Genomic DNA, 15,947 nt, shown 5'->3' on the forward strand with positions numbered 1-15,947 from the left:
GGCCCCTCTGTACAGAGGAGATGTATCGGGGTCCCGGGCCCCTGATTGGTGGAGGGGCCCCTCTGTACAGAGGAGATGGGTGGAGTTCCCCCTTAGAAGGACAGGCTGTGATTGGGGGACCTCCTGGTGCTGCCATGGTAACAGGCTGAGGGGTGTATGGAGGGGCGGAGCTCTGTGTACAGGACACACCCCCTAGGAATGTCTGAGTTGCCCACTGCAGCCACATACTGGGCTGCCCACAACAAATATGGCGGCTCCGCTCACTCCCGTCGGCGTCATGACGTCACCGCTAATCACAATTCAGCTGCTGGAGACTTACCCCCAACCCGCTGACCATTGAGGAGGCGGTGCCGGGACCGGAAGTCGGGGTCAGGAGGAAGCCGGAAGTGAGTGCGCGGCAGCCGAGGGCCCAGGATGGAGCGGTGACCGGAGGGGCCCATGGAAGGGGCGGAGCCCGGGGGAACCGGAGACCCGGGAGTGCTGTACACCATGGAGAACAAACCCATCGTCACCTGTGAGACCCCCCTCCCCCACCACCCACCATACATGTCACCTGTGAGACCCCCTCCCCCATACATGTCACCTGTGAGACCCCCTCCCCCATACATGTCACCTGTGAGACCCCCTCCCCCACCACCCACCATACATGTCACCTGTGAGACCCCCCTCCCCCATACATGTCACCTGTGAGACCCCCTCCCCCATACATGTCACCTGTGAGACCCCCTCCCCCATACATATCACCTGTGAGACCCCCCTCCCCCATACATGTCACCTATGAGACCCCCTCCCCCACCTGACATTCTATATACCCCCCTCCCCCACCTAATAGTATACACCCCCCTACCCCCTCCATGTCACCTGTGAGACCCCCTCCCCCCACTTGATATTATATACCCCCCCCCCCATACATATCACCTGTGAGACCCCTATTCCCCCCTTCATTGACATTCTATATACCCCCTCCCCCACATATATATAGAAAAACAAATCCAGAGATGGGGGTCACCCCCCCCCCAACACCCCATAGAAAGTATTCCGGGGACACACAGAATTCACCTATAGGAATACAGAGAATGTAAGGGGGGGAGGGGACCGTCACCCCCCAACACCCCATAGAAAGTATTCCGGGGACACACAGAATTCACCTATAGGAATACAGAGAATGTAAGGGGAGGGGGGGACCGTCACCCCCAACACCCCATAGAAAGTATTCCGGGGACACACAGAATTCACCTATAGGAATACAGAGAATGTAAGGGGAGGGGGGGGACCGTCACCCCCCAACACCCCATAGAAAGTATTCCGGGGACACACAGAATTCACCTATAGGAATACAGAGAATGTAAGGGGAGGGGGAGGGGACCGTCACCCCCCAACACCCCATAGAAAGTATTCCGGGGACACACAGAATTCACCTATAGGAATACAGAGAATGTAAGGGGGGGGGAGGGGACCGTCACCCCCAACACCCCATAGAAAGTATTCCGGGGACACACAGAATTCACCTATAGGAATACAGAGAATGTAAGGGGGGAGGGGACCGTCACCCCCCAACACCCCATAGAAAGTATTCCGGGGACACACAGAATTCACCTATAGGAATACAGAGAATGTAAGGGGGGGAGGGGAGCGTCACCCCCCAACACCCCATAGAAAGTATTCCGGGGACACACAGAATTCACCTATAGGAATACAGAGAATGTAAGGGGGGGAGGGGACCGTCACCCCCCAACACCCCATAGAAAGTATTCCGGGGACACAGAATTCACCTATAGGAATACAGAGAATGTAAGGGGGGAGGGGACCGTCACCCCCAACACCCCATAGAAAGTATTCCGGGGACACACAGAATTCACCTATAGGAATACAGAGAATGTAAGGGGGGGAGGGGACCGTCACCCTCAACACCCCATAGAAAGTATTCCGGGGACACACAGAATTCACCTATAGGAATACAGAGAATGTAAGGAGGGGGAGGGGACCGTCACCCCCCAACACCCCATAGAAAGTATTCCAGGGACACACAGAATTCACCTATAGGAATACAGAGAATGTAAGGAGGGGGAGGGGACCGTCATCCCCCAACACCCCATAGAAAGTATTCCAGGGACACACAGAATTCACCTATAGGAATACAGAGAATGTAAGGGGGGAGGGGGGGGCCGTCACCCCCAACACCCCATAGAAAGTATTCCGGGGACACACAGAATTCACCTATAGGAATACAAAGAATGTAAGGGGGGGAGGGGACCGTCACCCCCAACACCCCATAGAAAGTATTCCGGGGACACACAGAACTCACCTATAGGAATACAGAGAATGTAAGGAGGGGGAGGGGACCGTCACCCCCAACACCCCATAGAAAGTATTCCGGGGACACAGAATTCACCTATAGGAATACAGAGAATGTAAGGAGGGGGGGAGGGGACCATCACCCCCCAACACCCCATAGAAAGTATTCCGGGGACACAGAATTCACCTATAGGAATACAGAGAATGTAAGGGGGGGGAGGGGACCGTCACCCCCAACACCCCATAGAAAGTATTCCGGGGACACACAGAATTCACCTATAGGAATACAGAGAATGTAAGGGGGGGAGGGGACCGTCACCCCCCAACACCCCATAGAAAGTATTCCGGGGACACACAGAATTCACCTATAGGAATACAGAGAATGTAAGGGGGGGGGAGGGGACCGTCACCCCCAACACCCCATAGAAAGTATTCCGGGGACACACAGAATTCACCTATAGGAATACAGAGAATGTAAGGGGGGAGGGGACCGTCACCCCCCAACACCCCATAGAAAGTATTCCGGGGACACACAGAATTCACCTATAGGAATACAGAGAATGTAAGGGGGGGAGGGGACCGTCACCCCCCAACACCCCATAGAAAGTATTCCGGGGACACACAGAACTCACCTATAGGAATACAGAGAATGTAAGGGGGGGAGGGGACCGTCACCCCCCAACACCCCATAGAAAGTATTCCGGGGACACACAGAATTCACCTATAGGAATACAGAGAATGTAAGGGGGGGAGGGGACCGTCACCCCCCAACACCCCATAGAAAGTATTCCGGGGACACAGAATTCACCTATAGGAATACAGAGAATGTAAGGGGGGGAGGGGACCGTCACCCCCAACACCCCATAGAAAGTATTCCGGGGACACACAGAATTCACCTATAGGAATACAGAGAATGTAAGGAGGGGGAGGGGACCGTCACCCCCCCCAACACCCCATAGAAAGTATTCCGGGGACACACAGAATTCACCTATAGGAATACAGAGAATGTAAGGAGGGGGAGGGGACCGTCACCCCCAACACCCCATAGAAAGTATTCCGGGGACACAGAATTCACCTATAGGAATACAGAGAATGTAAGGAGGGGGGGAGGGGACCGTCACCCCCCAACACCCCATAGAAAGTATTCCGGGGACACAGAATTCACCTATAGGAATACAGAGAATGTAAGGAGGGGGAGGGGACCGTCACCACCCAACACCCCATAGAAAGTATTCCGGGGACACACAGAATTCACCTATAGGAATACAGAGAATGTAGGGGGGGGAGGGGACCGTCACCCCCCAACACCCCATAGAAAGTATTCCGGGGACACACAGAACTCACCTATAGGAATACAGAGAATGTAAGGAGGGGGAGGGGACCGTCACCCCCCCAACACCCCATAGAAAGTATTCCGGGGACACACAGAATTCACCTATAGGAATACAGAGAATGTAAGGAGGGGGAGGGGACCGTCACCCCCAACACCCCATAGAAAGTATTCCGGGGACACACAGAATTCACCTATAGGAATACAGAGAATGTAAGGGGGGAGGGGACCGTCAACCCAAACACCCCATAGAAAGTATTCCGGGGACACACAGAATTCACCTATAGGAATACAGAGAATGTAAGGAGGGGGAGGGGACCGTCACCCCCCAACACCCCATAGAAAGTATTCCGGGGACACACAGAACTCACCTATAGGAATACAGAGAATGTAAGGGGGGGGGAGGGGACCGTCACCCCCCAACACCCCATAGAAAGTATTCCGGGGACACACAGAATTCACCTATAGGAATACAGAGAATGTAAGGAGGGGGAGGGGACCGTCACCCCCCCAACACCCCATAGAAAGTATTCCGGGGACACACAGAATTCACCTATAGGAATACAGAGAATGTAAGGAGGGGGAGGGGACCGTCACCCCCAACACCCCATAGAAAGTATTCCGGGGACACAGAATTCACCTATAGGAATACAGAGAATGTAAGGAGGGGGGGAGGGGACCGTCACCCCCCAACACCCCATAGAAAGTATTCCGGGGACACACAGAATTCACCTATAGGAATACAGAGAATGTAAGGGGGGGAGGGGACCGTCACCCCCAACACCCCATAGAAAGTATTCCGGGGACACACAGAATTCACCTATAGGAATACAGAGAATGTAAGGGGAGGGGGAGGGGACCGTCACCCCCCAACACCCCATAGAAAGTATTCCGGGGACACACAGAATTCACCTATAGGAATACAGAGAATGTAAGGGGGGGAGGGGACCGTCACCCCCAACACCCCATAGAAAGTATTCCGGGGACACACAGAATTCACCTATAGGAATACAGAGAATGTAAGGGGAGGGGGAGGGGACCGTCACCCCCCAACACCCCATAGAAAGTATTCCGGGGACACACAGAATTCACCTATAGGAATACAGAGAATGTAAGGGGGGGAGGGGACCGTCACCCCCAACACCCCATAGAAAGTATTCCGGGGACACACAGAATTCACCTATAGGAATACAGAGAATGTAAGGGGGGGGAGGGGACCGTCACCTCCCAACACCCCATAGAAAGTATTCCGGGGACACACAGAATTCACCTATAGGAATACAGAGAATGTAGGGGGGGGAGGGGACCGTCACCCCCCAATACCCCATAGAAAGTATTCCGGGGACACACAGAATTCACCTATAGGATTACAGAGAATGTAAGGAGGGGGAGGGGACCGTCACCCCCAACACCCCATAGAAAGTATTCCAGGGACACACAGAATTCACCTATAGGAATACAGAGAATGTAGGGGGGGGAGGGGACCGTCACCCCCCAACACCCCATAGAAAGTATTCCGGGGACACAGAATTCACCTATAGGAATACAGAGAATGTAAGGAGGGGGAGGGGACCGTCACCCCCCAACAACCCATAGAAAGTATTCCGGGGACACACAGAACTCACCTATAGGAATACAGAGAATGTAAGGGGGGGAGGGGACCGTCACCCCCAACACCCCATAGAAAGTATTCCAGGGACACACAGAATTCACCTATAGGAATACAGAGAATGTAAGGAGGGGGAGGGGACCGTCACCCCCCCAACACCCCATAGAAAGTATTCCGGGGACACACAGAACTCACCTATAGGAATACAGAGAATGTAAGGAGGGGGAGGGGAACGTCACCCCCCAACACCCCATAGAAAGTATTCCGGGGACACACAGAATTCACCTATAGGAATACAGAGAATGTAAGGGGGGGGGAGGGGACCGTCACCCCCCAACACCCCATAGAAAGTATTCCGGGGACACACAGAACTCACCTATAGGAATACAGAGAATGTAAGGGGGGAGGGGACCATCGCCCCTCAACACCCCATAGAAAGTATTCCGGGGACACACAGAATTCACCTATAGGAATACAGAGAATGTAAGGGGGGGGAGGGGACCGTCACCCCCCAACACCCCATAGAAAGTATTCCGGGGACACACAGAATTCACCTATAGGAATACAGAGAATGTAAGAGGGGGAGGGGACCGTCACCCCCCAACACCCCATAGAAAGTATTCCGGGGACACACAGAATTCACCTATAGGAATACAGAGAATGTAAGAGGGGGAGGGGACCGTCACCCCCCAACACCCCATAGAAAGTATTCCGGGGACACACAGAATTCACCTATAGGAATACAGAGAATGTAAGGAGGGGGAGGGGACCGTCACCCCCAACACCCCATAGAAAGTATTCCGGGGACACACAGAATTCACCTATAGGTATACAGAGAATGTAAGGAGGGGGAGGGGACCGTCACCCCCCAACACCCCATAGAAAGTATTCCGGGGACACACAGAATTCACCTATAGGAATACAGAGAATGTAAGGAGGGGGAGGGGACCGTCACCCCCCAACACCCCATAGAAAGTATTCCGGGGACACACAGAATTCACCTATAGGAATACAGAGAATGTAAGGGGAGGGGGAGGGGACCGTCACCCCCAACACCCCATAGAAAGTATTCCGGGGACACACAGAATTCACCTATAGGAATACAGAGAATGTAAGGAGGGGGAGGGGACCGTCACCCCCCAACACCCCATAGAAAGTATTCCGGGGACACACAGAATTCACCTATAGGAATACAGAGAATGTAAGGAGGGGGAGGGGAGCGTCATCCCCCAACACCCCATAGAAAGTATTCCGGGGACACACAGAATTCACCCATAGGAATACAGAGAATGTAAGGGGGGGAGGGGACCGTCACCCCCCAACACCCCATAGAAAGCATTCCGGGGACACACAGAATTCACCTATAGGAATACAGAGAATGTAAGGGGGGGGGAGGGGACCGTCACCCCCCAACACCCCATAGAAAGCATTCCGGGGACACACAGAATTCACCTATAGGAATACAGAGAATGTAAGGAGGGGGAGGGGACCGTCACCCCCCAACACCCCATAGAAAGTATTCCGGGGACACACAGAACTCACCTATAGGAATACAGAGAATGTAAGGGGGGAGGGGAGGGGATCTTCTATGTGTTTGTAATCCCTCCATATGTATTATTATTATTTATGCATAAAAATCCCCCAAAACTATCAACACATCTTTATTCACAATGTATATAATGTATAGAGTGTATATAATGTATATATAATGTATAGAGAGTTTTGGGGGACTTTTATGTACAAATAATCTTTGTACCCCCTCCCAGAGCGCCCCCACAGTGTTCCCTCTGTAATGTGAGGGTAAATACTGGGGTTTGGACTCCCGGTATTTTCTTACAGGGTGGGCGGTCCTCTCCTGGTTTTTTCTTACAGGGTGGGCGATCCTCTCCCGGTATTTTCTTACAGGGTGGGCGGTCCTATTCCGGTATTTTCTTACAGGGTGGGCGGTCCTCTCCTGGTATTTTCTTACAGGGTGGGCGGTCCTCTCCCGGTTTTTTCTTACAGGGTGGGCGGTCCTCTCCCGGTTTTTTCTTACAGGGTGGGTGGTCCTATTCCGGTATTTTCTTATAGGGTGGGCCGTCCTCTCCCGGTATTTTCTTATAGGGTGGGCCGTCCTCTCCCAGTATTTTCTTACCGGGTGGGCCGTCCTCTCCCGGTATTTTCTTACCGGGTGGGCGGTCCTCTCCCGGTATTTTCTTACCGGGTGGGCGGTCCTCTCCTGGTATTTTCTTACCGGGTGGGCGGTCCTCTCCTGGTATTTTCTTACCGGGTGGGCGGTCCTCTCCCGGTATTTTCTTACCGGGTGGGCGGTCCTCTCCCGGTATTTTCTTACCGGGTGGGCGGTCCTCTCCCGGTATTTTCTTATAGGGTGGGCGGTCCTCTCCCGGTATTTTCTTACAGGGTGGGCGGTCCTCTCCCGGTATTTTCTTACAGGGTGGGCGGTCCTCTTCCTGGTATTTTCTTACAGGGTGGGCGATCCTCTTCCTGGTATTTTCTTACCGGGTGGGCAGTCCTCTCCTGGTATTTTCTTACTGGGTGGGCGGTCCTCTCCCGGTATTTTCTTACCCGGTGGGCGGTCCTCTCCCTGTATTTTCTTACCGGGTGGGCGGTCCTCTCCCTGTATTTCTTACCGGGTGGGCGGTCCTCTCCCTGTATTTTCTTACCGGGTGGGCGGTCCTCTCCCGGTATTTTCTTACCGGGTGGGCGGTCCTCTCCCGGTATTTTCTTACCGGGTGGGCGGTCCTCTCCCGGTATTTTCTTACCGGGTGGGCGGTCCTCTCCCGGTATTTTCTTACCGGGTGGGCGGTCCTCTCCCGGTATTTTCTTACCGGGTGGGCGGTCCTCTCCCGGTATTTTCTTACCGGGTGGGCGGTCCTCTCCCGGTATTTTCTTACCGGGTGGGCGGTCCTCTCCCGGTATTTTCTTACCGGGTGGGCGGTCCTCTCCCGGTATTTTCTTACCGGGTGGGCGGTCCTCTCCCGGTATTTTCTTACCGGGTGGGCGGTCCTCTCCCGGTATTTTCTTACCGGGTGGGCGGTCCTCTCCCGGTATTTTCTTACCGGGTGGGCGGTCCTCTATCATATAAAAGTGGTTCCAGCGGTGAATTCCCCACAGGAACACTTTCATGGGCGGCGGGATAGATCCTGTGAGAACAAGCTGGCCCCGCTCCACTCTATGGCCTTGGAGGACCGGAGTGACCTCATAAATCACTTCCAACGGACTTTATTGGCCCATTTTCTCTTTCGTTTATTTACAGACACGGCTCCTGGTTCTTCCTAACAATTGGGTTATACTGCCCCCTACAGGAGTAGGACACAAGGCAGGAAAATGTCTGGCTACGCCTATGGGCGGTCCCAGGGGGTATACTCCCCCCCCCCCCCCCCCTCTCTGCTATAAGCACTCAGTTTTTTCTGCCTAGTCAGGAGTAAGGACCTCGTTCCTTGCTGGGAACTCTGGTCCTGGTGATTCAGTGGGGGATGGCGGTACTGGGGTACCTTGATAATCTTCTGCCAGCAGAGTCAGACTGCTCTGATGGATTACTGGAGATTGCTCAGCAAACTCTGAAGGAGTTCGGTGGGATCCTGAACCTTCAGGAGTCTGCTTTGGTTCTGACCACAAAAAATGGCCTATCTGGGTCTGACTCGGCCTCAGCCCGAGTGTTTCTTCCTCCACTCCAGACATTGCAGGAGGAAATTCAGCAGATGGTCATCTATCCAGACATTGCAGGAGGAAATTCAGCAGACCGTTATCCCTCCAGACTTGCATGCACATGCTGGGCCTGATGGTGTCCACCCTCGAGGCGGTCTCTTCCACACAACATCTCTGCTAAAGAGATTCTGGTAAAATGAGTTAAGGATCCTCGGTCTCTAGAGGTGGCTTCATTCTCCGGCTCTTCAATAGGGAAAATCCTTCTCCTCCAGTACTGGATGGTTGTCTCCTCAGATGCCAGCCTGTCCGGGTGGAGAGACGTCCTCACAGGGGGTCCGGACTCTGGCAGAGCCCAGACTGCTGATTAGTGTTCTGGAACTCCGAGCGATCAGACTTTGTCTGGCTCATTGGACAGTCGTCTTCAGGGGTGTATGGTATAAATTAATTAGGACAATGCCACGGCCATGCTCTGTCATTTACCAAGGAGGCACAAGAAGTGTCCTGGCGGCTCGGTAAGTAGCCGGCATTCTAAGGTGGGCTGACCCATTTGTTCCAGCCCTCTCAAACTTCTGCCATGGCACCTGTGCAGGATTCGAGCAGAAGGGTTTCTGGTCATTCTAGTGGCTCCAGACTGACCTTGCTGGTCTTGGAATGCCGATGTGGCACGGCTGGTTGCCAGCGCTCCTTGGGGGATTTCCTCTCAGGGAGGGTCTGCTGTCCTAAGGACCAATTTTCTATTCTGCCTTACAGTCACTGCCTTTAACAGCTTGGCTATTGAACACCAGGTGCTGAAGGTTTGTTGGATCAGTGTTACAAAATTAGAAAGAAGTAATACAAAAAAAGGGGGGGGGGTGTATCTATCCCTGAAAATATAGTAAAAAGGCCACAGAGGGACAAAGGGGGGGGGGGGGGAATTGGGACTATGCGATAGAGAACATTCTCTATTACATTGTTCTTTATTTGGTATTGGAAAGTCCCAATTCCCCCCTTTGTCCCTCTGTGGACTTTTCACTATATTTTCAGGGATAGATACACCCCCCCCCCCTTTTTTTTTTTTTTTTTTATCTATCCCTGAAAATATAGTGAAAAGGCCACAGAGGGACAAAGGGGGGAATTGGGATTATGCAATACCAAATAAAGAACAATGTAATAGAGAATGTTCTCTATCGCATGGTCCCAATTCCCTCCTTGTCCCTCTGGACTTTTACTTGTGGAATCAGTGATTCCTACGCTGGTAAAGGCTTAGAAATCTGCCTCTAGGAAGATCTACCATCGTACATTGCGTGTGGTGAGTCTGTTGAGGTTCATACTTTTTTTTTGGGGGGTATTTTTTTACTTTTTCCTTATTACTATACAATAATTCTATATGTGTATTCCCCGGTAATAGGGTGTCCCCAATATACTCTTTATGGGGTGTTGGAGGGTGACTACATCCGGATTGTCTCTCTGGGATTTTGGGACGGATATAAAGAAATGTGTTCTGATTGGTGGTGGGAAATATATAAAGGATGTAATGATATTATTTCATGTTTGTACCTGAAGAAGGGTGCAAGCTTTATATCCCCAAACTGTTCCCGGGAACGATCTACAACTTATCTGTATGTGAATTCTCTTCTATAAATGTTAGTGCAACAATCCCTGGATTAGATTTTCTATATACGGCCCGAGGGATGGCCTGATTGCTTGCACTGAAACTAGGGGTGCACCGATCCGTCTTTTCTTGTCCCAATACTGATATTTGGCATTGTGTATCTGCCGATACCGATCCGGAACTACACACATACACAATATGCATGCGGCTGCAGTACAGAGCAAAGCCGCTGCTTCATGTGTACGGCTCCTCCATTCACAGACGGAGTGCATCTGATATCACTCCACCTGTGAGCCGGCCCTATACAGGAAGTAGCGGCTCCTATCCCATACTACTACTACACCAAGTAAGGGACGGCTGAGCCGGGACTCAGCAAAACCGGATCGGCCCATGGATCGGTTAATTTTACCGATCCCTTGATCCAGCTATTGTGGCAGTATCGGCAGCGATATCCGATCCTAATATCGGATCGGTGCATCCCTAACTGAAACACCATGTGATCTCACCTGTGAAGATGTGTGTGTGTGTGTATATATATATATATATGTATGTGTATATACCTGTCATAAGTATTCACCCCAGTGGTTGTAGCATTTCATGGACCAGCCCTGTGTCGGTGGTTCTGGCTGGCCATGGACCGGCCCTGTGTCGGTGGTTCTGGCTGGCCATGGACCGGCCCTGTGTCGGTGGTTCTGGCTGGCCATGGACCGGCCCTGTGTCGGTGGTTCTGGCTGGCCATGGACCGGCCCTGTGTCGGTGGCTCTGGCTGGCCATGGACCGGTCCTGTGTCGGTGGTTCTGGCTGGCCATGGACCGGTCCTGTGTCAGTGGTTCTGGCTGGCCATGGACCAGCCCTGTGTCGGTGGTTCTGGCTGGCCATGGACCAGCCCTGTGTCGTAGGTTCTGGCTGGCCATGGACCGGCCATGTGTCGGTGGCTCTGGCTGGCCATGGACCGGCCATGTGTCGGTGGCTCTGGCTGGCCATGGACCGGCCATGTGTCGGTGGCTCTGGCTGGCCATGGACCGGTCCTGTGTCGGTGGCTCTGGCTGGCCATGGACCGGTCCTGTGTCGGTGGCTCTGGCTGGCCATGGACTGGTTTCTGTTTCGGTGGTTCTGGCTGGCCATGGACTGGTTTCTGTGTATGTGGAGGTCCATGGACCAGTCCTATGTATGTGTTTGTGGTTGTGGAGGTCCATGGATCGGTCCTGTGTCAGTAGTTGTAGAAGTCCATGGCCTGGTCTTGTGTGGGTGGTACTGGAGGTCAAGGGACCGGTCTTGTGTCAGTGGTTGTAGCGGTCCATGGGCTGATCCTGTGTCGGGGGGTCTATGGGGTCAGATCAGTGGCAGAGTATTCAGGAATATAATGGGGTCCTGAATACTGTGATTTGCACTGTAAAGCAAGAGGATGACGATGATCCTTCAGAACTGTTAGTGACCTCATTGTCCTCCAGTTTAATATAACCTCTGGAGATATTCCCCAAACACCCACCCTCCATCATTTATCTGTACCCAACGCTAACACCCAACCCCCCTTTAGTAGCAATCCACACAATTTAGTTTCCATTCCTCTTCTTCCCAAAGCCAGCTTCCCCTTCTCCTGCGCTCTTTGGAAAGCCTGCTCTGTCTTCAACCTCTTTATCACTGACTTCTTTAATCTGCTCACTGTTACTGAAAGCTGGCTTCATGAACCAGACTCTGCTTCTCCTGCTTCCCTTTCCCATGGTGGTCTTCTCTGGACTCACTCCCCCAGGCCCAGTGGACAGAAGGGAGGTGCAATGTTTCTATACTTTAATAGCACCTTCCAGGTTTTTCACCCACCCCTCTCTCTGTCCCTCTCCTCCTGGGAAGCACAGGGTCGCTGATAAGGCAGTACAACTGGTCCTGTTGCACTGGGCCCCCAGCCTCATTAGCTAAACAGGGGGGCTTGGGGCAGCTACATTTGTTCATTTCTGCCTAAATTAATAAATTGGTTTTACTGGACCACAGCTCGACTCCTATTTGCTTACCAGGGCTTTCATTACATTTCCCTGGGCCCCATCAAGTCAACAGTGGGGCCCAGGAGGTGAGCGCAGAACGTTTTTTTTTTTTTTCATTTTCTGGACATAGGCAGAAACCAGTCAGTGCCACTGTTCCACTGCACTGGGGGAGGATTGGCCTGTAGGCAGGGTTGGGGGGTCCCATCAGGAAGACTGTACGGAGCCCCGTGATTTCTAACAGCAGCCCCGGTGAAGCACATTGTATTCGTCTGTTCCCAGTCTCTTTTAAGATTCGCTGTGATCTACCAGCCCCGTGGATCGTTCCCAACCTTCTTTGATGATTTCTCTGCCTGGCTACCCTACTTTCTCTCTTCTGAAATTCCCACGTTCTTGGTGACTTCAACATCCCTGGTGACAATCCTACTTCTAAACTTCTCATACTAACCTCCTCCTCTGACCTCATGCAATGGATGCATGCTTCTACTCACTCTGATGGCAACACCTTTGACCTTGTATTCTCCCATCTCTGTACTCTGTACAACCTCTTCAACAATCCTGTTCCTCTCTCTGATCACTACCTTATTAGTTTCACTCTCTCCCTGTCTTCTACCTTCTTTCCCTCCAACTGCCTAACGGTTACCCGTAGAAATCTTTACCACTTCAACCCTTCTCTTCTCTATTCTGCTACTAATCACCTCTGACAAAATCTCACCCTTGTTCTGCCCCAACCTGGTCACTTCCATCTCTAACGCTTCACTGTCATCCTCCTTGGGCACACTGGCCCCACCCGCTTTACTCAGAATCGGGCCCCGACCCCCTACAACCTTGGCAAACGGAAGACACCAGAAGTCTCAAAAAACTTGACGCGCTCTTGAGCGTCTGTGGCGTAAGACTAAGGGGGTTGATATTCTAAAAGTAAATAGTCTGCATACCGCAAGTGCAGTTGCTCTAGATCAGAGGGGAACATGCAAGGAAAATAAAAAACAAAAACTGAATTTTTTGCTTGCACATGATTGGATGATAGAAATCAGCAGAGCTTCTCATTTCAGAGATTCAACCTCCTGGTTTCAAAAAAGATTTCAACCAATAAATCTGACCTCCAGAAATACAATACCTGCCTCCTCACTGCCAAGCAGAACGATTTCATCACTCAATAACACCTTCCCATCCCATCCTGTCACCTCTTCTCTACCTTCAACTCTACTTCGTCCTCCACCAACTCCACCCACCAACTCACTCACTGCCAGACAAGACCGATTTCATCACTCAATAACACCTTCCCATCCCATCCCGTCATCTCTTCTCTACCTTCAACTCTACTTCGTCCTCCACCAACTCCACCCACCAACTCACTCACTGCCAGACAGACAGATTTCATCACTCAATAACACCTTCCCATCCCATCCTGTCACCTCTTCTCTACCTTCAACTCTACTTCGTCCTCCACCAACTCCACCCACCAACTCACTCACTGCCAGACAGACCGATTTCATCACTCAATAACACCTTCTCATCCCATCATCTCTTCTCTACCTTCAACTCTACTTCGTCCTCCACCAACTCCACCCACCAACTCACTCACTGCCAGACAGACAGATTTCATCAATCAATAACACCTTCCCATCCCATCCCGTCATCTCTTCTCTACCTTCAACTCTACTTCGTCCTCCACCAACTCCACCCACCAACTCACTCACTGCCAGACAGACCGATTTCATCAATCAATAACACCTTCTCATCCCATCATCTCTTCTCTACCTTCAACTCTACTTCGTCCTCCACCAACTCCACCCACCAACTCACTCACTGCCAGACAGACCGATTTCATCACTCAATAACACCTTCCCATCCCATCCCATCCCGTCATCTCTTCTCTACCTTCAACTCTACTTCGTCCTCCACCAACTCCACCCACCATCTCACTCACTGCCAGACAGACTGATTTCATCACTCAATAACACCTTCCCATCCCATCCCGTCATCTCTTCTCTACCTTCAACTCTACTTCGTCCTCCACCAACTCCACCCACCAACTCATTCACTGCCAGACAGACAGATTTCATCAATCAATAACACCTTCTCATCCCATCATCTCTTCTCTACCTTCAACTCTACTTCGTCCTCCACCAACTCCACCCACCATCTCACTCACTGCCAGACAGACTGATTTCATCACTCAATAACATCTTCTCATCCCGTCCCATCAATTCTTCTCTACCTTCAACTCTACTTCGTCCTCCACCAACTCCACCCACCATCTCACTCACTGCCAGACAGACAGATTTCATCACTCAATAACACCTTCCCATCCCATCCCGTCATCTCTTCTCTACCTTCAACTCTACTTCGTCCTCCAACTCACTCACTGCCAGACAGACCGATTTCATCACTCAATAACACCTTCCCATCCCATCCCATCCCGTCATCTCTTCTCTACCTTCAACTCTACTTCGTCCTCCACCAACTCCACCCACCATCTCACTCACTGCCAGGCAGACCGATTTCATCACTCATTAACACCTTCTCATCCCATCCCGTCATCTCTTCTCTACCTTCAACTCTCTACTTCGTCCTCCACCAACTCCACCCACCAAATCACTCACTGCTCAGGAGATCCCCAATCACTTCAAACTTACAGAGATCACTGTACAGATATCGGCCAGAGCGGGTACCTGTCAAATCTAGGTACCCTTTACTTCCTGCCCGTAACTCAAGTATGCATGCAGGAGAGTGTGCTGAGAAAACCCCTCCTGAAGACTCCTGGGATGTATGACATCATTTGCCTCGGTCAGAAACCAGGAAGTAACTTAAAAAATGTAAAAAAAAAAAAAGTTTAAAACAAGTACATATAATATACTTTGCTATCTATTTACTAAAGCTAGCAGTATGAGGAGAAAAAATAATCATTGGGAGAGTGAAGTTCCACTTTAAAAAGCCCTTCACTGGACCCCACAAATCTTAGCAATCTACACCCCATCGTCTTTCTCCCGCTTTCCTCCAAACACCTTCAACATCTCTGCTCTACAACCGACTTAGTGACCACCTCACTGAGAACAACCTTCCACCCCCAACACTCCACGGAAAGTACTCACAGCGCTTCACTTCTTCCACATGTTGTTATGTTACAGCCTTATTCCAACATGGATTAAATTCATTATTTTCCTCAAAATTCTACAAACCCCTCCCCCATAATGACAACGTGAGAGAAGTTTGTTTGAAATCTTTGAAGATTTATTAAAAATAAAAAAAAAATAAAAACTCCCACTTACATAAGTATTCATACCCTTTGCCATGTACATAAGTATTCATACCCTTTGCCATGACACTCAGAATTGAGCTCAGGTGCCTCCTGTTCCCACTGATCATCCTTGAGATGTTTCTACAACTTGATTGGAGTCCACCTGTAGTAAATTCAGTTGATTGGACATGATTTGGAAAGGCACGCAGCTGTCTATAGAAGGTCCCACAGGTAACAGTGCATGTCAGAGCACAAACCAA

General features: G+C 51.2%; 1 protein-coding gene across 1 annotated transcript in view; it reads left to right on the forward strand.

Moving 5' to 3' along the window:
• The first annotated feature begins 352 nt into the window (after window positions 1–352).
• The window catches only part of TRAPPC10 (trafficking protein particle complex subunit 10), a 59,269-nt gene continuing 43,674 nt past the window's right edge, over window positions 353–15,947 (forward strand). The window contains exon 1 of the mRNA XM_082245825.1: window positions 353–514. Within this exon, the coding sequence (XP_082101951.1) occupies window positions 439–514 (76 nt within the window). The 5' untranslated portion in view covers window positions 353–438. The remainder of the gene's footprint in view (window positions 515–15,947) is intronic.

Source organism: Pelophylax lessonae (genome assembly GCF_965119305.1).
Source record: "Pelophylax lessonae genome assembly, chromosome: 2".
NCBI classification, from domain to species: domain Eukaryota; kingdom Metazoa; phylum Chordata; class Amphibia; order Anura; family Ranidae; genus Pelophylax; species Pelophylax lessonae.